Source organism: Halichondria panicea, chromosome 13 (genome assembly GCF_963675165.1).
Source record: "Halichondria panicea chromosome 13, odHalPani1.1, whole genome shotgun sequence".
Classification (NCBI taxonomy): domain Eukaryota; kingdom Metazoa; phylum Porifera; class Demospongiae; order Suberitida; family Halichondriidae; genus Halichondria; species Halichondria panicea.
The window spans coordinates 2,268,267-2,290,090 of record NC_087389.1 but is presented as its reverse complement, the minus strand read 5'-3'; the positions used below and the strand labels follow the sequence as shown (position 1 = coordinate 2,290,090).

The 21,824-nt window shown below is 40.9% G+C and overlaps 1 protein-coding gene across 2 annotated transcripts in view; it reads right to left on the bottom strand.

The window, feature by feature from the left end:
* Window positions 1-21,824, bottom strand: part of LOC135345939 (dynein axonemal heavy chain 6-like) — a 30,331-nt gene that overhangs the window by 7,318 nt on the left and 1,189 nt on the right. For both annotated transcript variants that reach the window (XM_064543390.1, XM_064543391.1), the window contains exons 5-66: window positions 21,583-21,798; window positions 20,706-20,898; window positions 20,146-20,263; window positions 19,925-20,069; window positions 19,560-19,731; window positions 19,289-19,444; window positions 18,884-19,089; window positions 18,535-18,643; window positions 17,408-17,528; window positions 17,198-17,349; window positions 16,919-17,046; window positions 16,655-16,781; window positions 15,906-16,055; window positions 15,448-15,690; window positions 15,117-15,260; window positions 14,762-14,971; window positions 14,344-14,556; window positions 13,928-14,108; window positions 13,374-13,575; window positions 13,162-13,270; window positions 12,943-13,089; window positions 12,688-12,798; window positions 12,429-12,554; window positions 11,786-11,941; window positions 11,446-11,607; window positions 10,929-11,066; window positions 10,712-10,865; window positions 10,467-10,612; window positions 10,233-10,358; window positions 9,956-10,072; window positions 8,667-8,852; window positions 8,198-8,490; window positions 6,931-7,033; window positions 6,794-6,877; window positions 6,372-6,605; window positions 6,197-6,298; window positions 6,019-6,138; window positions 5,785-5,932; window positions 5,257-5,546; window positions 5,130-5,203; window positions 4,961-5,058; window positions 4,745-4,908; window positions 4,405-4,536; window positions 4,277-4,356; window positions 3,988-4,219; window positions 3,684-3,829; window positions 3,406-3,561; window positions 3,230-3,296; window positions 3,019-3,173; window positions 2,867-2,948; window positions 2,538-2,762; window positions 2,094-2,276; window positions 1,750-1,922; window positions 1,612-1,696; window positions 1,396-1,548; window positions 1,247-1,345; window positions 977-1,180; window positions 717-842; window positions 480-598; window positions 311-424; window positions 164-251; window positions 18-110 (exon numbers count right to left, since the gene is read on the bottom strand). In XM_064543390.1, the coding sequence (XP_064399460.1) occupies window positions 18-110; window positions 164-251; window positions 311-424; window positions 480-598; window positions 717-842; window positions 977-1,180; window positions 1,247-1,345; window positions 1,396-1,548; window positions 1,612-1,696; window positions 1,750-1,922; window positions 2,094-2,276; window positions 2,538-2,762; window positions 2,867-2,948; window positions 3,019-3,173; window positions 3,230-3,296; window positions 3,406-3,561; window positions 3,684-3,829; window positions 3,988-4,219; window positions 4,277-4,356; window positions 4,405-4,536; window positions 4,745-4,908; window positions 4,961-5,058; window positions 5,130-5,203; window positions 5,257-5,546; window positions 5,785-5,932; window positions 6,019-6,138; window positions 6,197-6,298; window positions 6,372-6,605; window positions 6,794-6,877; window positions 6,931-7,033; window positions 8,198-8,490; window positions 8,667-8,852; window positions 9,956-10,072; window positions 10,233-10,358; window positions 10,467-10,612; window positions 10,712-10,865; window positions 10,929-11,066; window positions 11,446-11,607; window positions 11,786-11,941; window positions 12,429-12,554; window positions 12,688-12,798; window positions 12,943-13,089; window positions 13,162-13,270; window positions 13,374-13,575; window positions 13,928-14,108; window positions 14,344-14,556; window positions 14,762-14,971; window positions 15,117-15,260; window positions 15,448-15,690; window positions 15,906-16,055; window positions 16,655-16,781; window positions 16,919-17,046; window positions 17,198-17,349; window positions 17,408-17,528; window positions 18,535-18,643; window positions 18,884-19,089; window positions 19,289-19,444; window positions 19,560-19,731; window positions 19,925-20,069; window positions 20,146-20,263; window positions 20,706-20,898; window positions 21,583-21,798 (9,286 nt within the window). The remainder of the gene's footprint in view (window positions 1-17; window positions 111-163; window positions 252-310; window positions 425-479; window positions 599-716; window positions 843-976; window positions 1,181-1,246; window positions 1,346-1,395; window positions 1,549-1,611; window positions 1,697-1,749; window positions 1,923-2,093; window positions 2,277-2,537; window positions 2,763-2,866; window positions 2,949-3,018; window positions 3,174-3,229; window positions 3,297-3,405; window positions 3,562-3,683; window positions 3,830-3,987; window positions 4,220-4,276; window positions 4,357-4,404; window positions 4,537-4,744; window positions 4,909-4,960; window positions 5,059-5,129; window positions 5,204-5,256; window positions 5,547-5,784; window positions 5,933-6,018; window positions 6,139-6,196; window positions 6,299-6,371; window positions 6,606-6,793; window positions 6,878-6,930; window positions 7,034-8,197; window positions 8,491-8,666; window positions 8,853-9,955; window positions 10,073-10,232; window positions 10,359-10,466; window positions 10,613-10,711; window positions 10,866-10,928; window positions 11,067-11,445; window positions 11,608-11,785; window positions 11,942-12,428; window positions 12,555-12,687; window positions 12,799-12,942; window positions 13,090-13,161; window positions 13,271-13,373; window positions 13,576-13,927; window positions 14,109-14,343; window positions 14,557-14,761; window positions 14,972-15,116; window positions 15,261-15,447; window positions 15,691-15,905; window positions 16,056-16,654; window positions 16,782-16,918; window positions 17,047-17,197; window positions 17,350-17,407; window positions 17,529-18,534; window positions 18,644-18,883; window positions 19,090-19,288; window positions 19,445-19,559; window positions 19,732-19,924; window positions 20,070-20,145; window positions 20,264-20,705; window positions 20,899-21,582; window positions 21,799-21,824) is intronic.

Below are 21,824 nucleotides of genomic sequence, written 5' to 3'. Positions count from 1 at the left end.
TCATTCATAGCTGTTACCTTTGAAGCATCCAGAGTTTGAATAAGCTTCTCGTCATCTAGAATGTTTCCAGTTGACTCAAACAGGAGTTTCAAGATTTGGTCTTCAATGCTCTGAAGGAACAGGAAAGGTAACAGTGTACAAATGTATATGTACAGACGTTTACCTTCAGTTCATTTTTGGCAACGTTGATATTTGTGATCAACTCATTTCTTTGTTCCTCTAGATCAGGTCGCTCCAATCGCACAACATCACTGTGCACAGTACATATTGATATCCAAGATTGATTTTTAGCTACACATGTATACTCTACCTTAGTAACTGATCTTCTAGACCCGATTTGGTGACAGTGAAGTTGATAATGGTAACTTTAATGCACACTTCTGGTAGGTAGTGAGGGTTAGACAGCTTTGACGTCATGTAGAACCTACGGGAATTAGTATGCTTTAATTCACACACAAATCTACGAAAATGTTACGTACCTGAAATTTTTGTCGTAGTCGATGTCACTGTCTCCAAGTCGAATCAGCAGTCTACCACCTTGCATAAAGGTCTGTTTCAGCAGAATAGGCTCAAGAGATGGGTCCAACTGCTCTTCTACCTGAATGATAAATTACGTATATTCATGTACATTGTCTATCACTATTATTAAAGCTTATAGAGCCCTGTGACCAAACAATTCCAGCACAAAATCTTCCGCTTTAAAATTATAATTATACCTCCTCCAAAAGAACTGGCATTCCAATTCTGATGGCATTTTCCAGGGTTCTCAGGTAGTTGGCATCTGTAAGCTTGATTATCTTTAGACCATTCTGGCTCTCCATGTTACGAACCCAGCGATTTGCCTAAAAGGAAATGTACAGAGAAATGTTAAGACCTATTTGCGTACAAATACTGTACAAACGTACAGACATGTCCGGACAGTATTTACAGATCAGTTAAAAACAAAAAGTGTACTGGCCCCTTTTCCCATTCCCACCTGTTCCTGTGGGTCGATCATGAGAGGCCATCTCCTTCCCCTGGTTACCAGGACCGCATTCTCAGTAGAAACAGTGTCTCTAGGCAGTCCGTGAGTGTTCCACTGTCTGATCTCAAATGGAGTAGCCAGTATGTTGATAACACTGAAGTCGTCTGAGACTGGGATACCAAACTCCTTGCAATGTTTGATCCACTGGTTAAGCAGCTGAGTGCATGTGATCATGAATAATTTAGCTATAATTATGGAATGTTTGCGATGAAAAGAACCAACCTTTTCTCTGTACAAGCTTGTGAATGCACCATAGTAGGCTACACAAGCAGCAGCAATGAACACATTCCCAGCAACGTTGTTGATCTCATCCTCAAATTTCTATTAAACCAGTTATTAAGCAACAGCAAACCAAACTTACAGTAGTGTACCTTGACTGAATCAGCCCATCTGACTTGCTCATCAGCCAGTCCCGTGGTAAGCTTGGCTGCCCTCTGTAGCCGTGCTTGGGTTTTCTCCATGTTCTCAGCTAGCTCTTGCTTCTCACTCACACTGCGCTCATAGCTTGCTTGTAAGTCCTTGATCTGTGGTTCATCAAACAGTGCACAACATAAAGTTTTGGGTATACCGGTACATGCATGTTATACTTTTGCTTCGATGGTTGAAAGCTTGTCCTGTTTCTCCTTAAGTTGTGCCATCACCACATCCAGTTCTTCCTGAGCTGATTTCAGTCTGTAGAGATGAAGACAAACATGATGGCATTAACCTAAAAACAAATCAATCACCTTTCTCTCTTTGGTTCAACCGTTTTGACCACCTTGGCATACAAATCCAAAGCACGCACCCACAGGCACATGGACTTGCACGCTTTGGATGTCTTCTCGACTATCTCAGGCTGAAACTTTGGATTGTCAACATACTTCTTGAGCTTCTTCAGAGTAGAATCAGAAATGTTATCCTGCAAGACACGTTAAGTGCCAAATATACAGTCAATGCCTGACCAAAAACAAGTGCACAATGAGTAGTAATTCTAATCAATAATAATTATTTACATGACTTTTAATTACAATAATTATTGTGTTACATGTAGGTAATTTTTCAAAGCCAAGAACGTTGTGTATACATGTACCTTATCAAATTCAACCATTTTCTTGAGGATGGCAGTATCTCCGAGGAGAGTCTTGGCACTGGCCCAGTCTGGTCGTGCATTGAACAATATACAAATGGACTCCAACACAGTGGCTACCAGCTCTGGTGGCTTGCTAAACACACGGATCTCAGATATATCACTTTTGTCCAAGGCATCCAGAGCCTACCAAAGAGAGGTGTTAATTAGACACTTCGGGAATGAATTAAGTGAATCTAGGAATCTTACGGTGAAAAATTACATTGTATACGTTTGTATGCGTACAGTATAAAGTATTGTTGGACTATGAGGGTATTTAAAATACTGGTATTGTAATATTAATAGGAGATATAAAATTGTCAATGCAATATCAATGAATACTTGTACCATTCTAAGCGTGATGGCCGAGACACTATGCTTTAAAATGGAAAATATGTGTGATCACACCTTGTTTGCAGCACTGAGTGCGGGCAGTGCTTGATCCAGGTCGTTCTGAGCATCCTTAGCGATTGCCCTGGTTTCATCAGCTTTTTTGTTGGCCACTGCCTCTTCCTTCACCACTACTGTTCTCACTTTAGAGGCCTCCTCCTGATCTACTGCTAGCCTCTGCATAAGCTCCTCAGTCTCCACTGACTTCTTCTCCAGCACAGGGGCAAGAGCAGTCAGCTCAACCTGTATGGGTATATAGGCATAATTATGTGATGCATTACTATAATCATGTTCACCCGATACCAAAACCATTATTATCATACACTTAATTATTATGTACTACGTGCCTCCATATTGATAACAAGTTCGTTTGTCTCTAACAGTTTCTTTAGACCAGTCGCAATACGATCTCTTGCCAAAACTAATTGCCTGTAGTCGGGAAGCACCAAAGTGAAAGTATGTTTAAACAGTTAAATATAGTTAAATATGCGGTTAGTACCTTTTTTTTGTCTGCAGCATGGATAAGTAGAGGGTGATGAGCTCTAGGTAGCTGGTGGGGGTGGTGTAGAAACGCCTCCTCAGCTCAGCATAAAACACCTCAGACATCTCTGTGACACTTGTGTGAATTTCCACACACATTTTGGCGATGGCACTCTAAGCAAGCAGACACAGCTGAAATAGCATATATACTGGAATATCAGCAAGTATACCTTGATCTCATCATCTCCCAAGTCTACATTCTCAAAGAACGTCTCAGCTACTGACAGCAAAGCTTGTCTGTTGGAAAATCACAACAATTATACACGGTTGTACTTGTACATGGATGTAATTTCATTTGTACACATGTACACATGTGTACATGGTACATATAATTATGCTCACGCACCTCGGCCATTCAGTGAACCAGTCGATGGTACAGCAGTTAACGAGGGATGGAAACATACGGCAGCGTGATCTGAAGGCATCACCAACGGGACTCATGCACACAACAATGTGGAGTCTCTCCTGAACACGACCAATGAAATGGTTGAATATTGCATCCCTATAATTATGGAAGAGAAAGAGCAAAATTTAGTAACAACTTGAACAATAGGAAAGTTAGCCAAGCTTCTAGTTTGACTACGGTCCTGAGATTGTTAAGCACTTCGCAGGGACTATACTCACCTGTCTCCTTCAGGAATGCCTTGTTCCTTGGCACTGGGTCTCACAGCTGTAATAATCCTTTCATACTCATCAGCAGCAAACAAGTTGGGCACTTCTCCAGAGTTCAACATGTTGTTGATGTCCTCTAAAAATTCCTCAACCACGATCTGCAATGATTAAAATTGGGCTCTTTAAGTACAAGCGATAGCCATGCAGTAAAGTTCAGGTGATGAGTGTACATGTGTATAGGGTGAATTATACATGCAGAGCATGAGCTAATTCCAGTTTCTTAGCAAGACAACATTTGTGGTTTGGTGTGTTGTACCTGAGTGTCTGTGAAAAGGAAAACAGTGTCTTGTTCTTCTACTCCTGTCATCTGGTAGATTTTCTTGAGGTCCTCATGGAAGGTGTCATAATTGTAGCCTCTAGTGAGTTCAATCTGGAAGCACTTGTACGAGCAAATGTGAGCAGCCAGTCTGGTCAGACTCTGCTTGCCTGTGCCACCTACCCCCACCAGTAGAGCATTACCACGAGGCTGGCGTACCATACGGGCGATCCTGTAGTTAAAAAATGGGTATAAATAGTTCGTGGATATACATCATGCAGGTACTTGCCTTGAAACGTGCTCAATAGCATCCAAGAAAAATACCAGCTTCATTTCTTTTGAAGAGCTCATGTTGAAATCATCCAGATACTATGGACAAAATTATCACAACTTTTCCACCTCAGATGGGTTACTTACTTCTGAGAGGACCAGTGGGACTTTCTTCATATTGACCAACTCTTCGTAAATCCTATCTGACTGTGATGCTCCCACCTTTATAAAGTCACCAAAGATGATCGGGGATTCCTCAAACTTCTCAGCACTCACATCCTATTGATTACCACTTATGAAATTAGGATATGCAATACCCAACAGGGTTTATTTCAGTGCTGGTTAGCAGGTGATTTTCTACCCGCTTAGAGCAAGTAAATTTGGTGCTAGCATATAAATCACCACCTGGAAACCACATTTTCACCCACTTGGGCAAATTCCTGAAATAAACCCTGCCCAACACAATGAGCACAAAGAAACCTCTTACTTTTGAAAAGTGCTTTGATGACATTTCAGAGAGGATTCCATAAAAGTATCTTTTGTCAGTTTTGTTAATAAGACGGTCATGGAACACCCTCTGACACTCATGGCAGTAGAGCCTAAACACCTGATTATGCTCACGAATCACACCAGGATCCGCTTGGAGAACACCTGCACATTAAAGGTAAAATGAACTCATTTTTGCGTAGACAGCAACCAATACCTTGAATGCACTTCGACAAATCTCTGAGATTGAAGAGGTAGTGGGATTTTGCTGGTGTGGGCAGTAAGTCTGTACTCATTCGACCATAGATCTCAACACTGCGGAATAATACAGAGTACGTTCAATAAAAATTATTGTTTTAAATTAACCAAATGTATGTAGTATTTACCTAGCATTCACAATTGACTCTGCTGCTGCTTTGACAGGATCAGGGAAGTCAGAAAAGAATCCTTTGGTGATGGCCTTACACAGAAACACAGTATAAGCAACCATAAAATGAATCGAATGAATCTCACCTTGAATATTCCCCGGAGGCTAATATCTGAAGGTGGGGGAAGACTAAACATGGCGAAATGTCTAATCATCCGAGGCGTAATTGGGTTACGCCCACCACCAGGAGGGGCACATGCCGCACTAATTGTAACATCTTTTATATCTTTCCAAAACAGCTTCTCCCTGTCGTAGAAGCCTCTGAAGTCCTGATACTGTCTCAACAGTTCAACGGGAGGCTGTGAGCCATATGTGTCCAGCTTGGGCATATTCAGATCATCAACAAAGATAACAATACGTTTTCCAGGAGGAGCACCTACATGTACGTACATGGATAGACACACAATGTAATTAAATGATTGCCTCTCTTAGTATCGGGTGAATGAATTATCATTAATTTCTGCTTGTGTTGTGATTACTATGACAACTGTTTGTAATACTGTGGCCTTCATTTTCTGCTGTACTCATTGCACAAAATTAATGACTGACATAATTATAATTATTGCTAATATTAAGCATACACTGTAGTATTATCATTGTAGCGTATGAGGTACCTAAAATAGTCTTTCTCTTTTTCTCCAGCTTAGACTCAATCAGCTCTTGTGTCTGTATGCTGCTGGTTTGAGCAGAGAAGTTAACATTGACATTGACCACGTTACTCTTCTCTTGCAACTGGTTCAGCATGCCCTTTGCCACTACAGACTGCACACAAAACCATAATCATCAATCGTATGTACATGTAATGACAGTGTGTGGTATATACATGTACACTATAACTATGTACATACCTTTCCCACTCCAGTGGTGCCAGTAAAGAGAACAGAATGGTTTACATCAAGGAGTTTCTCAAGTAAGAAACCAAACCTCACAGTGTCAATGGTGGGAACCAGGATGTCAAAGAAAGGTGTCTGTAAATTGAGCATATAAAAACACTGTAGTGTGTGAGTGGACACTATAGATACACACCTCCAAATTGTATCGGAATTCTGGAATGATATTTTCCCAGCTTTCCAGTTTCTTGTTGACAAAGTCCACGTAGTAGCCATATAGATCAGAACCACCAGGAATCTATTATTACGGTGATTTTAGAAAATTGCGTGTTATACTGTACATGTAATAATAAGTGTTGTGTAAATCATACCTTGACATCTTGGGTCTCACTAAAGAGATCTCTGGCAAATGTGTCAAAGGTGTCCATAGATTTTTCCATCAGGTTGCCACCTACACTCCACACATAGGCAAACACAAATGTGGTGCAGATGAAGGGATGCAGTTTGGCTGGGTCCATGGTGAAGTCCACAGTAGGCTTGTCCCCCACACCGCACAACAGCGAAGAGAGGAGAGAGCAGAGGGTCATCACTCGACTCATCTCAACCTATACACACACACAGGCATATAACATTAATTTTATAATGTACATGTGTACATTTAACTGGGTAAAAAGAGGCATTAATTTTTTTGCCACGAAAATTTAATGATGCTGTAAAAATTCGTGGAGTCTCAATATCTCCAAGGTCAAACATAAAAAATGTCCTAAAACACATTACAGGATCCTAAACTCACTGTTTTCATGCACTCTGTAGCTTCCTTTCGGATGAACTTGAGCCCTTTATCCAAAAAGGTATCAAACAACTCTATAATGTAGTTCTAAAAGAACAAATAATTTTAAAGCATTGCCCTATATACAGTGGTGTATTTACCTTTGTTTCATCGGAGATCTTTGCCTTAAACTTGTTTTGCAACCACGTTAAGACATAGGGCTTCCATCGAAGCTCACCAGGGTCAACATACACCATACCACATCTATAGAGCAGAGCACGCTAATATCCATGTCTATATATGCATGTACATCTGTATGTACATAACTCACTCAGAGTGTTACCACAGTCACGTGGTTATGCTCAAATTGTGCTGCTGTAGAAACTGGATTATTAGCGCTTTAATACTCAACTATAAGCGTATCTTTATTTTAAGCGCATGCTCAACTGCAGTACTCGAATTGAAGCGCTTTTCCGACTACTTTTCCAACAGGATATGATTCAGCTAATTTCATTTATCTATGACCTAGCTAGTTTGTACAGTGCGGACCTACATGTATATGCGCGATATTTTTTCTGTAAAATGTCCTGAAATGTTATCTGACAGACAAAGAATACAAATTCATGAAGATACACAGAGCTATTAAATACTAGCAGCTAGAGACAGAGCTGTAGGTTTGTTGCACAGCTATTTTCTTTCTGATTGTAGACTTTCACTAAGTATTAGATGGGCGTGGCCTATCCATACGGGCTCTTGTCAGCTTTCACTCCGTTCAGACTATTGTTATCCACACTGCATGTTGCAGGCTGTGAGTTATGCAAGCTAAGCTATCAGAAGGCTATCAAATGGGCTAGAAACCTTCACTTCCTTCAATCCACTTCCGTTCGTTGTGACATCATTGTTTTACTGATCATAAAGTTTGTTATCTGTAGCCGCCAAATACCGGCGGATGGTTAGCGCATGCGCAAGCAGTCGATACCAGGCCCATTTCCCTGATGATAGTGCGGCCTAGGATCGAGGCTAGCACTTTCAGTGCATGCATTCACCGAGGGGGGCTTTGCCCCCTTGTATTCCCTACATTTTTCATTGGCCCAATTTGGCCCCCCTGACCCAAAATCCTGGATGCGGCCCTGATACGAGCCCCTGATATGAATTTAAATGCTGTAATTAAACCGTAAAAATTAATGAAACTGTAACATAATAGTTTGTAGATTCAGTTAGGGTTGCCTTGTTGCACACTTTCTAGCTAACTTACGAGTCAGCTCTCATTACAGAGATATCCGGTTACTGGGTGGGGCTCGAAAATGACTGCATTATAGGTGCATTCTCGAATATAAGCACAAGAGCATTGTATTACCCCATGAGCTAGCGCATGCTCTAATAATCCAGTTTCTACGGTATAGCATTGTTACATGTATGTACATGTACCTGCTAACGGTGGCTGGTGAGGCTACTGCCAAGTCCTGAACTTCAAACATCATGTGCATTGACGAAGTCAACTTGATTCTTTCAGAGTTGGCAAGACACAGCATTTTATTGTCATCCAACACAGTGTTCATGTTCTCAATCCAGAGTGCATCCACTGGTCCATCACACACAATCCATTTGTGGTCATCTGTGGTGTCCCGCACACAATGTCGCACTATTGTAGCCATGAGTCCATCCTTCCACTCCAGGGTCAACTTGTTCACCTCTCCATACAGCTCTCCCATACTGATAGCCTGCATAGTATAGTTATGATTGGCTATATTCGTTTTGTCTCATCCTGATTGTACATAGCTTAGTAATAGCTTTCAGAGACTACATGTATCATTCTTGTCAGATAAATGCACAGGTTAATGTTTGCTCACTATAATTTACTTGTAGCTACAATGTGTACTACACAGCTCCTATGTACCTTAGGATTGAGGACGTAGGTGTGTACTGGTTGGTAAAAGTAGTGCTTGTGTCCCTCCTTATGGAGATAGACGAGAGCATCTTTAAGCACCTCGTAGATGGTGGTCTTCCCTCCGCCAGTGGGTCCCACACACATGAGCCCATGACGTACCAACATTGTCTCGTACAATTGGATCACCTTCTTCACCTGTACATAGGGGTTCGCTATTTTTATCAAGAACAAATACGCCAGCCTTGGTGCGCATATCAGTGATGTACATGTACTGTGTAGATACATGTACATGTATACTGTACGACGTATTCTATTTGACAATCCACAAGTTATTGGCACTCAGGGTCAGTTTACATGCAGTGAATTATTTTTACATGTACATGTATGATAAAAGTGATAAACCCTCGGCGTGGTTGCATGTAAATGTGAAGTAGTGTAATTTTTTAATTTGTTTCAAGCCTGGTGAGATGTATCGCATTTTTTGCAGTTGTGAGAGTGTTTTTGCTGTTTCACAGAACTTTTCATTTCTCAATAGAGAAAATCTGCTCGCTTCAATTGCTGGGGTGCCACATGAGTGATGAAGCTTATAGCAGCCAATACTACAGTAAGTGTGTGTAATATACGTGTAACACGTGTAATTATTTTAGGAACCTCACCTACAGCTAGAGCAAGCCTGCAAGGCTTTAGGAACAGCATACTACAGTTTTAGGTCATGCAATGCTGAGTCATCGTAAGTTTGCATGAATACATGCAGCCATGCATGCTCTGTAGTACGCATGCACAGAGTCTATCTAGGCTGCACATTATTGATGTACAGTTAACATACAAGAGAGCTTCTTAGCTGTTGTTTACTGTTTTCGACAACGATGCTAGCAAAATCTGCCCTGATAACTATCCATGCTGTAAACGCACCGTTTTGGCAGCTAGGTGAGCAGACTTTATACGTAGGACATTGCAGAGAGACAAATAAACACACTGACAGACTATAAGTATGTACTACAGTGTGTATGTGCATCGGGTTAGTATAGGCGAGTACATGTCATGTGATTGATCTTACTATAATTATAATCATAATCATCCAAATTTATTATAGTTGATCACTCAAAGGTCCGTATTACGCGAACTTTGCGAGGCTTGATCAATTAAAATAATAGCAAAACTTAAATTAGTACACCAGTTGATAAATACACACTATCCTTGCCAGAACGCAATAGCTAGATCGCAAAGGGTAACGTTTTTTCTGCTGATTTGGCTCATTCGCAAAGGTTTTCCGTAATACGGCATATGTACGTATGTACCTGTGGTGGTACTAGCTGCAGTCCTTTGTCAACGATAGCCATCTCGATGGAAGACTGAAGAACACCGTAGTCATGCTCGGGCAGTGTGACTCCCGGAAACAGATCTGATAGAATACCCTGTGTTCAGAGAAACATACATGTCGATGACTGTGTATATATTATATGCATGAGCTTGCACAGTAGGTACTTATTTGTGAATAATACACACTGTACATATGAACACTGTCACTATACGTACATAGCATTTAGGGCCTAAGGCAAACGTTTCACTATGTACCTTGAAGAGAATGGCATCATCTGCCAGAAACTTAGGCAGGTTGCTGTCTCTTAGAGCTCTGATGAGTACAATGTCTTCCTGAATATTGGGGTTTTCTCTCTTAAGCTGGCCAGCCATCACCAACACCTGTTCGAACACGTTACAACATAATCATGTTAGTTAAATTGAGTACGAGTGGCTTAATTAGGACTACAGGCTAGCCAGCTAGACTTCTCGAGATGCAACAATACTTACAGATTTGACAGCTCTCATTCCAAAATCGTAGTGGTCTTGTTGTGACAATTGTTCACTGCATAGCTTGTACATTTGAGTCATCTTCCTAGCCAGGTTTTTACTGGATTCAAAACCCTCTGAGTAGAGGATCACCTCAGCAATCAGAGCTACAGTGAAAGTTTTATCATTTTCCTCATAAAACGGAAACATTTTCTACTCATAGTTATAGCAAAAATTAATGTGCACTGCTGGAAGATAGAACTCACCATAATCGGGCACCATCATAGCGAATGGTCTAAAGAGAGCTTTGAGGTTGTCTGGTAGCTCAGTTCTACCAGCATAGCCGGGATTCATGGTGATAAAGGTTGAACAGGTGGGGATCAGCTTGATTTCTCGTCCTTCAAACAAAAACACCTTGGCCTATGGATAGGAATGAAGCAAACAATAATTATTGATATGTACACACACACGTCACTTGAGTACCTTTGAAGATTTTGCATTTCTGATGGTTAACATTTGCTGAGCAATGACAGAGAGTACTTCAATGTCAATTCTATTGAACTCGTCGAAACAGCACCAAGCTCCAGACTGGGCCAGACCAGAAAAGAAACGACCCATCATCTGTGACAAAACACAGCAGTTAATTTAACAAGTGTAGTGCATACACTGATACGCTACAACCTTGGACGGACTACATGTACTTTGCATTTATATCAGGGCCCCCACACTAAATTTGATACTCCACAGTCGACATCAGAGGAAGTCTACCCTTGCTGCATGCTTAGGGAGGATAATTATGGGCCGGGTTGGCAATATACACATTAGCATGAAACAACTTTGAAACTTGCCGGGTTGGTAATATACACATTAGCATGAAACAACATTTTGAAACTTGCCTTGTTAGGCAAGGCTACAATGTACACGTTTTGTACAGGCAGTGTCAATGTTCCTGTAACTGTACAGCCAGTGCATGTACATAACGTGTAGACGCAGAACTCACCTTGAAGTCAATACCCTCGGAGCAGTTGAACACAACACACTGAGTGGCCACAGCCTTGGCCAAATCCTTGACAGTTTCTGTTTTACCAGTGCCAGCAGGGCCTGCCGGGGCTCCTCCTAAGTCCAACTGGAGCGCTCCCATCAGACACAGGCAGCAGCGGTCCTACAGGGGTAGGCACCAAAATAATAGCATCCATACAACAATACCACAAAAAAGAAAGAAAACCTGTTCCTAGCCCACATTGTACGTGTGCCCATAGTTGCCACAGTAAATACTATAAGCTGTATTCTGACATCACACTGCTGTAGAATGACTAATCAAGCACTTCCTAGAGACTCACAGTGAGAGGAGTGATGACGAGCCTGGCTGATGCTCCCAGATACTCATAGGCATAGAAATATTTGGAGTTGGACATGCGTACAACAAGAGTGTCCTCATCAATCTCCCAGTAGTAGCGGGCATTCTTTAACCACTCAAAGTCCTGAAGACCTTCAACCTAAAAGAAGACAAATACAGTCTAGATTTTAAAAAATCACACTGCAGGTACATGTATATAATAGTTATATCTTTACAACATGTACATGTAACATAGTTAATGAATTACACACTTTGGAGTGGCGCACTTTTAGAATTAACCCTCAAAATGATGTGCTACAGCTAGTCTAGCAATCTCTTAGTATGCAGGTGGATCTACAGTTCGATTCTTGGTCTTTGAATTTTACAGCTTGCATCTAGACAGTACAGCTATGCCTCAAATACATGCACACAATAATTATTGTTTATAGGCCAAAAAGTAAAAGCGACAGCCTAATTGGCATGCTCTCTTTTTTATAAGGGCCAGAAAATAATAATTACAGCAACTGTTGGCTCTTTTTTATGACCTGAAGAATAGCGTTCAGTCTGAGTTTTATGGTGGCAATGTAATTACATCAACTACGGTACTTTGTACACGTATGTATTCGTCAAGCATGCATCTAGATTACCTTGTTAGTCACCATGGCAGTGACTGTGTCTCTGGCATGCACATCGATAGTGATAAGTGCTCCAATGATGTTCCTGATAAGCTTGGGCAGTTGGCCACGTACCAGCTCAGCCAGCTTGTTTAGGTTCTGCGAATAATATAATTATGTTCACATGAATGACATTGGACATTCACATGCGTGACATTGCACGTACATACATGTACTGTGATACCAAGGGCTTCTCTTTATAAGCCCTCGGTGATACATGTAATACTGTTACCTGGAAGCATCTTTGTTCCGCTCCTTTAATTGCTGAGAGCACATCCTCATCATCAGTGAGGCAGTTGGTGAGATCCCTACACCACATCACCTGAGACACAGCTATCACAACCTGCAACACAAACAATACAATGATCACCTCTATTATGTAAATGTACATGTATTGCATCATGTCACAAAACCCACTCCTACATGTAACTGTACGTTGTACTTTATTATATCAACTAAGTGAGGTTCTATGGTATTACAGTTTCACCTGACTGGGATGATGAGTGGCCCACTCATGTCTAGGCTTCATCTCGAAGTCTGCCAAAGCAATTTTAGAAAGTTTCCTCAGAGAGACTGCCATAGACTCTTCCACCAGACCGAGCCAACTCTCTACATTGCCTCTCGCCTTCACTTGCTAAAAATTAATAATCATTCTTAATTATGTACAAGTTATTATAGATGAGTATAAGTACAAACTAACTGATACCTTCTGTAGGGTCACACTTTCTTTTTCTGGGGAGATCATAGCCAGAATGTCATTAGTGACAGTGGGAGGAGCACCAGGTTCTGCAGCTAGGATGGTGCCAAACTCCAGACTGGGATAGAGTACAGCTCAAATGAATAGGTTATAATTATGAATAGGTTACATAGAATAAAATATACGTACGCAGATTCAGGTTAAACGTAAGCAGTGCTCACCTTGCTATGGCATCAAAGCACTTTCTGAGGTGAGGCTGCACGGCTTGTGGATTTCTAGTCTGAGAGAGAATCTCCAGGAGTTCATCGTTTGAAAGAAAGTAAAATCGAGAGAAAAGGAGTCTCTTTGACTCAAGATAATCTTCAAGGCACTTCTGTATCTGCTCCAAGAGAGACAAGTTCTGTTTGAATGTCTCCAGCAAGCCTGAAGAAAGGAGACACAAACATAAATTATAACGCGTGGTACAAACTAATGCTATTTATGTGAGCGCCTATTATATTTGTATCGCACAATTATTGGTCTTTATTCGGGGTCTGTACAATGTCCATTGAAATCGCGGCGTTAAATAGAGGAAATTAATTATTTGTACAAATAAAATCGCGTAACATTTTCGTGGTCTTAAAATGCAATATTTTATGCTCACATACAGTACACGTATATTTCTAGCACTACGATGTACTATGAATAGCTATTAATACTAACACAGCATATCTCTGACACATGCATACATGTACGCGTACAGGCAAAATTCCTGCATACATGTACATGCACATACCTGGTCTTGTTCCAGCTCGAATGCAATTTGGATTCTTGTGCACTTGTCTCATTATGTCCTTCCATGACTTGTCCACCTGTCCAAACATCTTGGCTTCATTGGGGAGCTGCCGCTGTATGTCAGGAGCACCAAAGATACTTTCGAGATACAGCCAGTTCCTCTGACACTCTAACCAGTCATCCTACATACATGCATTGTAAATGGAGTAAAGGGCAGATTGCAAACATCCGTCTTATAGTAAAATGCCACACACATAATTTTCATACATTATATATAATTATACCGGTATGTATGTAAATGTAGTTTACAACTACGTAGCTCCATACATTTTACATAGACTTGGGTAAACAATGTTTACTTTATTGTGGCAGCAGCCTGCATGCTTGCTACACCTCACAGCACCGTATTGTACTCACCAAAGTCTCTGAGAAGAGAGTCAGTTGCTTGGACCATTCATCCACCCTGGGTTTGATGGGTCCTACATGCCTGGACCCGGCTATAGTGGAGATGTTGACCTGACTGTCGTCAAGAAGCACTTGGATGTCATCAGTCCCTCCCAAGATAAACACATCTTTTGAGTCGCGGTGGGGTAGTACAACAAACTCAGTAGCCTTCCATGAGTCCTCTACCTACAGTTACGTATACTTGTATATACATTGTACAGTACAATGCATACACATGTAATAATTCTTATGCTTGTTTCAACACTGCACATTATAATTGCATGTGTATGACACTGTATTTTATTCAACAGCGGTTGCAAATGCAGTGCAGAGAGAGACAATAACAAACCAGCATGCCACTATATGTACGAATACCTGTAAATGTACGGACCTTTTTAAGGATAGCTTCCAGGGAGGACTCGGAGGAAGCTTGGCCAGATACCTCCTGGATGGCCTCAGCGTGCTCAAACACGTTTAGCTCAGTGAGCTTCTGCAGTGTGAGTGTGACCTCTGGGTCAAACTTGTGCCCAACAATGCCCTCAATCAGCTCCCAGTGACGTTTTTTCAGTGAAGGGTTCCGCAGGTCAGAGATCACAGGCAGCTGGATGGAAGAAAGGCCATGATTTGAGCTTCATTACTAGAGTACTTGCTTTGCGATAATACCCGTATGAACACAATGTACTAATACGCTAAAATTGGAATGCACTGGTACAGTATAATACCTGAACGTACATTCTTCAACTTACCATATCTTTCATGGACTCCACTTTGAATTTTAGGGCAGGGACAACTCCGTTTGGGGGAAGTCCCTTCTCAAACTGATACACCATCTTGGCATACTTTGTCACCTGAGTTGACACAGTCTCCGGCTGGATGTCCTCGAAGTTCATCTACGCACAAAAAAGTACACATGGTTAAAAATATTTGAATGCAAGTACAGTGTACATCCACAGCCAATCCTCAAACATGAATAAACCTCAGTAATCTAGTGTGTGCATATAATTATACATAAAGTACATGTATAAGGTTATCCAGGAGCTACAACTTAGTACAGTATTAATTATTAACTACATTTACCGTCATCCATGTCTCATTGTCAGAGACCCAGTCTCTCTTGGACTCCCATAGTGTCTGCTTGAGCTTAACCTCAGCATGAACCTCCTCCATATCATCAAACCGTGTCACTTCAACCTTGAAGTTCTTCTGGTAGGTTTTGTATGTGAAGGCCTTTGATTGGAGCTCATCTAGTGTGGAGAGCAGGCTGCCTACATACTCCAACACTTTATCACTTTCAGTATCAGGGTCTAGGATCATAGGGTTCTATAGGGGACACAAAACGTCCATCATAATTAAATACCCAAATAATTATTATTCCAGAGTTATATATCGTACAGTTTTCAATGCGAACGTTTTACTTTCGAGTTAGCAATGGGGAAATTCTCTGATGGCTACAGGACAGGTACTACGTATTATTACCTTTGCTGCTTAGTTTAAGGATACGCCATAAAACTGTGTACATAAAGATCAGCTCTTACCAGCCCCTGGTTCTTAATGTCTTTGACCTCCTTGCCCAGTTCAGTGATGTCTTTGTCTACGTTGTGACAGAACTTGTCCACGTACTGCTCCCTGTTGCTGGTTGCCTTGTCCACTGCTGTCCTCAGTCGTAGCACCTCAGGACGAAGACTCTGAAGTACATGTAATATGACATTACATAATGCTCAGTGATAGCGTGTTTGCCACTCAGCTAGTAAGTTTCCTATAGCTGTTGGCAAGCTGCTCACAAGTACTCTCATGATTCTTTATCTTTTCAACAATGTGTTATATTAGAGAGTTTACAAACAATGGCTTCCTCCAGTGTACGTACATGTACATATGTACATGTATGTGCATGTGTACGTGTACGTCATAAGATACATGATGTTCGTCAGTAGGAATTGAACGCAAAAAAACTGTTTTAAAGCTGGGAGACAATAATTTGTACGTGTATCAGCGGATACATAATTTATCTTATATCATAATTACATGCACATTGTCAAGGTAACAAGGGTGTAATGAAAAGGTTATAGTACTTTCCGTGTTATATTACACGGTCACGTAGCCTCAAGGCATGATTTGGTAAGGAGTCATCGTGATATAAAACACAAAAATTATAGCATGAGAATCCTTGTGTTTATGCGAAATACAGGAAACTTGCCCTTGTGCTTGTACATTTCAAAATACTCGGTCTCATGCATCTATTACAAAAATACTGTACAGGCGCTATTGTTAATTGACATTAATTTACCTGATAGATCGCCAGGTCTTCAGGATTGACAGGAACTTGGTACATTTCAACTAGGTCATAGAGGTCTTTCACAGTAGCAGCCTCCTGTTCAATGCCATCAACTTGATCTTGAATCTCATCCATGAACCTAATTTTATATCAAAATTAATAATCAAAAATGAATGTACAACTGTACGTAATGTACAATAGCACGTTTATGTATGTACATGTAAGTTTGGGTCCTGGAGCTAGTGAAAAGAAGTGGTTTTGTGTAAAAACACATACTTGAGAATATTAACGTATTCGATCGTTGAAGCCGGCTCAGACCCCAGCTTGATGACAGCATCTTGAGAGATTGCGATGAGCCTGTCCATGATGGTCTTGGCTTTGTTTGGCAGAACATTGTACAATGCCTGCATAGAATAATTGCAGTGATACCTTTATGTACATGTACATGTACATGTAGCTATGCATGTACGGGGAAAGTACTTGTGTATACGTATACGTATACAAGGAAGTACATGTATGTACCTAATGGTAGCACTCATGTGTACATGCACTTACATCCAGGCATTTGACAGGTGATGGCAGTAGCTCGGATTTGAGAGTGTCGGTGCTAACCAGTAGGAGGCCCAAATCCTTCTCAACAGGGCAATTCTTGCACTGGATGTGTTCCAGACGATAGCGCCCTAACCACTTGCGAAAGAAGGCAACATCTGTGGGGATAACAATGTGTGTAAATTCATCAACTTTTGAGTGGGTATAATGTTTCACCATGGTCTTGCTTGTTCATTTGCTCAACATCCAATGCCTTGTTCTCAGCATAGAATGCTCTGTATGGCTCAAACTTTGACCGGTACTCATTTGCCACGGTAAAAGCTTTATCCAAACAATCCTGAATAAAAAAGTTCTTAGATACATAATTATAGGCAAATTAAAGTATGATAGCGTTGCTGTATATGACTAACTGTATATCTAACTGTGAGTCAACAGCACATTATTGTGCGAGAAATTTCAACCACGCACATGTAGACATGCATTACCAAGTGATTAACATGATTTACATCTGTAAACACGCTGATGTACATGTAGCTAGCTCGCAGTTACACTGCAACTGTACAGTATGTGTAACACAAGCCTGTGTATATCGATCATGTACGCAGGGTGTCATACAGGATTTTGAAGTAGAGGGGAAATAAGAAAAGTAACTAGAAAATGTTGCTAAAAAAAAAAGGTCAATTGTTATCACAATACCCTGTTAGTATGTAAAATTGCCAGCTATGGACCCCAACTAGTACCTGAATGAAAATTTAGGGGAGGGGAAATTGGAGCTAGGGGGGGATATCCCCCTTCCCCCTGTATGACACCCTGGTACGTGTTATACATTTATCACTACAAGAGAAAAAGTGTAGCATAAATTATTACTGAAACTTTGGAAAATGATTAATGTAAAAGCACACCTTGATTCAATATGTACTGGCAAGGAACCAGATTCTACTGGGACTACCATACCAAGATCCTTGTTGAGGAGGGTTCGAATTACATTCTGGCCGAATAACCCGAGCTGTATCACAATAATACAGCAGAAGACCGTTTGTTTTTGGGGAAGATGAGCTTTCTAGTTACCATCAGGCATGTACATGTAAGTAATATTATTTTTGTAGACAGTTCACTGACGAAGTTCATAGATATACATGTACAACAACTGATTTAGTTCCTCGATCACCACATATATAATAATATTATAGTGCACATGCGTATAGATAGCGCCATAATTATAGACATTAAAAATTAGCCATTGAATTTGAGGTTGACATACAAATGTACCAATGGACGTACATTGTACATTATAATGTGTGATTGATTAAATACTACATGTAAGTCTTGTGCACTACACCGACCTGAATACTTTGACAAAGTCCTTGCAAGTGCGAGTCGGCTTCAAAGATGGCCTCCAGATCTGGACCCTCCCCGCACACTTTGTCCTCCACTTTGTGATTGATGAGAGGTCTATAATTATATAGTACAACAATGGACGCATGAGTCACACTGTCACATTTATATGATACATGTAACACCTGTAATTTTAATCCTAAGAAATGCTGTGCATGCATGTTTCATTCGCTAGTCATCAATTTTTAGGATGGTTTGTTCATATAATGTCTAAACATGGGGCACTGCACTGTAACTAGCTATTATCTACAATGACAGATACCGACAGGATACAGTATTTGCGAACCCTACACGTACCTGGTAAAAGAATGAAAGTAAGAATCAGGTAGGAGGTTGGGGAAGGCCAAAGTGCAGTCTCTGAAGGCACCCAATATCTCAGACAGACCTGTCCTGAATTCACCCCCACTCGGTTCAAAGTACAGTTTGTTTGTTTCCAGCATGAGGTGAGAGGTGAAGAGGCTTTTGTGATAGTCACCATCTTGAACCACCGAGTCTTTCTTGTGCTGCATAGGAAGCAAAACTGATGATTCGTATAACATGTTCATCAATAATATTACATGAACCCAAAATTAATTTTGTAGCATTGAGCTAGCATTCAACCTCTACATGTATATGCAACAGACATACGCTGTAAGTCACGTAATATGTACTTAGAATAAGATAAAATATGCTATTGTAATAATAATGCAGTGAAATGTTTACAGTGGATGCGAAGCCAGCTCTGGATGGAGTTCCAATGTGAGTGCGTGATGGAGTGTTGTTGAGGAGACCAGAGCCAGCACTGAGATGAAGCTGGGAGCGAGCAGGAGTGCTCTTCTCCAAGTGGGCTGGTGTGTAACCCACCGTCTCATAGATATCCTATAAGCACAGTCATGTAACACAGAGTACATGTACGTTACATACTATGACAATGCGCAGACATGTATAAATATAATGTGCCTGCACAATCAAAATAATTATTACTTAAGTGTACCTGTAGCATTTTCTCTTGCTCCTCAATATCATCAGGCAATTCTCGAACCAGATTGGTAATTTCAGCATCCCTGGCTGTCTGTATCTTGAGTATGTCCAGGATATGAGAGGTGGACTTAACAGCAAGGTCATGTAGCATGGTCACCACTAGGTAGTCGCACAGTCGGATGAAGCTGGAGCACACAACAGTATTTAATTACTAACAGCTACACTGAATGACTATAATGACTAGTAGTTTAATTACTAACAGCTACACTGAATGACTAATGACTAGTAGGTTATTTAGTTGTGTAAATGTCCAGTCAATCATGTAATGTAAAGAGCTTCTATCAAACGGGTTAAACCAGATACAGTGTACGTATGTACCTGGTGAGTCTCTGACAGTGTTTTCTCTTGGCAGCCTGCTCGGTATAAGAGAGTTTCTCTTTGGGGTCTAGTTGTACGAGATGAGGTTGCTCCACCTCAATCTGGTCCATCATGGGGAAGGGGGTCAGACAAGGTTGGGGTGACGCTAAACAACAACAAAAGTGTAGGAATTGTGATAATTGAGCCGGTATGATTAGGATATAATTATGAGTTGCAAATACCTTCTCTCTGGTCATCAATGGGGTCAGGTACAAAGTCCTCAGCTTGCAGTGCTTCCTCACAAGCATTGCGTATCACCCCTGTCACCCATGTGTGGAACTCTGACAAGGACACAGAGATCTGTACAACACACACAATGACACATGCATAATTACAATGTCTCCAATGTCTTAACCATTGAAGTTTAGTGGCGTTTCTAGGAAATGCAGGAGGGTGCTGAGATCGAGCAAAATGTTTGCATGCCAAGCAAAGGAAGCCACACCCAAATTTTGAAAGTTTGGACTCAATCATTAGATGTGCAGATGCTCTAGCTACCTCTAGTATTCGATCTACTGCCTACTGCCTAGTGCTGCTCACTGTTGTTTATGAGTAGCTCGCAGATTAATAAGTATGCTAGAGTAATTAATTTAAGCTTAGGGGGGGTGCTTGAGCACCCTGAGCCCCTAGCTGGATAAGCCACTGTCTATTGAACCAGATTCTCAATAGTTGGCTAGCTTGAAACACATACATGTACGAAACATAAAACTGGCGCTACTTTTGATTTGCACCTATATAGACTCACCATTCTAAGCTTGGTGAGGTGACAGGTCTTGAATTCGGCAAGTGTGTAAGTAGTGTTTTTATCGATGGCTGCCATGAGTTTATCTTCACACCTGATTTCACACTGACCCTTCACCATGAGCAGAGCAGGGCATAGATTATAGTGGAGAATGAACAAGTTTGATTCAAGATGCTGCTTGCATTCCTCCATTTTCCTGTATGTGCATGGAAGTGAAAGTGCATAACTATTACATAAACACAGTCACTAGTTATTGGTGGTCTCAGCATACAGTACAATCAAACAGTACAATGCTGTTGTTCAGGTATTTAACTATAGATCGACACACTATAATAATAATGTATCAATGAATGCATAATAATTATTGCAATCGTAGAAGCGCCCACAATGGTGAGCTTGATCTTTGACCCAATTATACGCATGCGCAATGGCGCATGCGTATAATTGGGTCAAAGATCAATAATATTATGATGAAGATTTTCACTGTGCAATTATTAAATAGCTAGCTAGCTCCTAAACGTGCAAAAAACAAGACTTTAAAAGTTAATGGTACTATAATGCACTCCTGGTACTAGCTATAGACCTATACAACTTTGTTAGATCTACATGTATCCTAGAACAGACATCAAGCGTTCAAGATAAGAATTTTCCTCTAAACACCGGAACACATAGTCTACTGTGATCGTAACTGTACAGAAGATGGAGCTGTGTCGTTTTCACAGAAAGTACCAGCATAACTCTCTTGGATGGACGCTTGCACGGTTCAGTCAGTATAGCCACGTAATCAAATATCTGCCCACCCTCTGTTTGGCCTAAATGTAGCTATCAAAACAGGTGGGCTATTTGACAGTAACTACAGTATGTAACCATCACAACTCACCTCCACCGTACATTCTTCCTCCAGACAGAGAAAGCCTTCCAGGCTCTGAACTTGGCAAATGTCTTGATTTTGATGAGTTGCTGGTAGTGTTTGTAGTTAGTGATCCACTGCTCTAGCTCAATAAACTCAGCATCCTTCCCCTCGATCATCCTAGTTACACCCGTCACACTCAAAGTTGAGTAGTCATTCGGATTTATCTTGGAGTGAATTACAACCCTGCATGCAAACCATTGTGAGCAAAA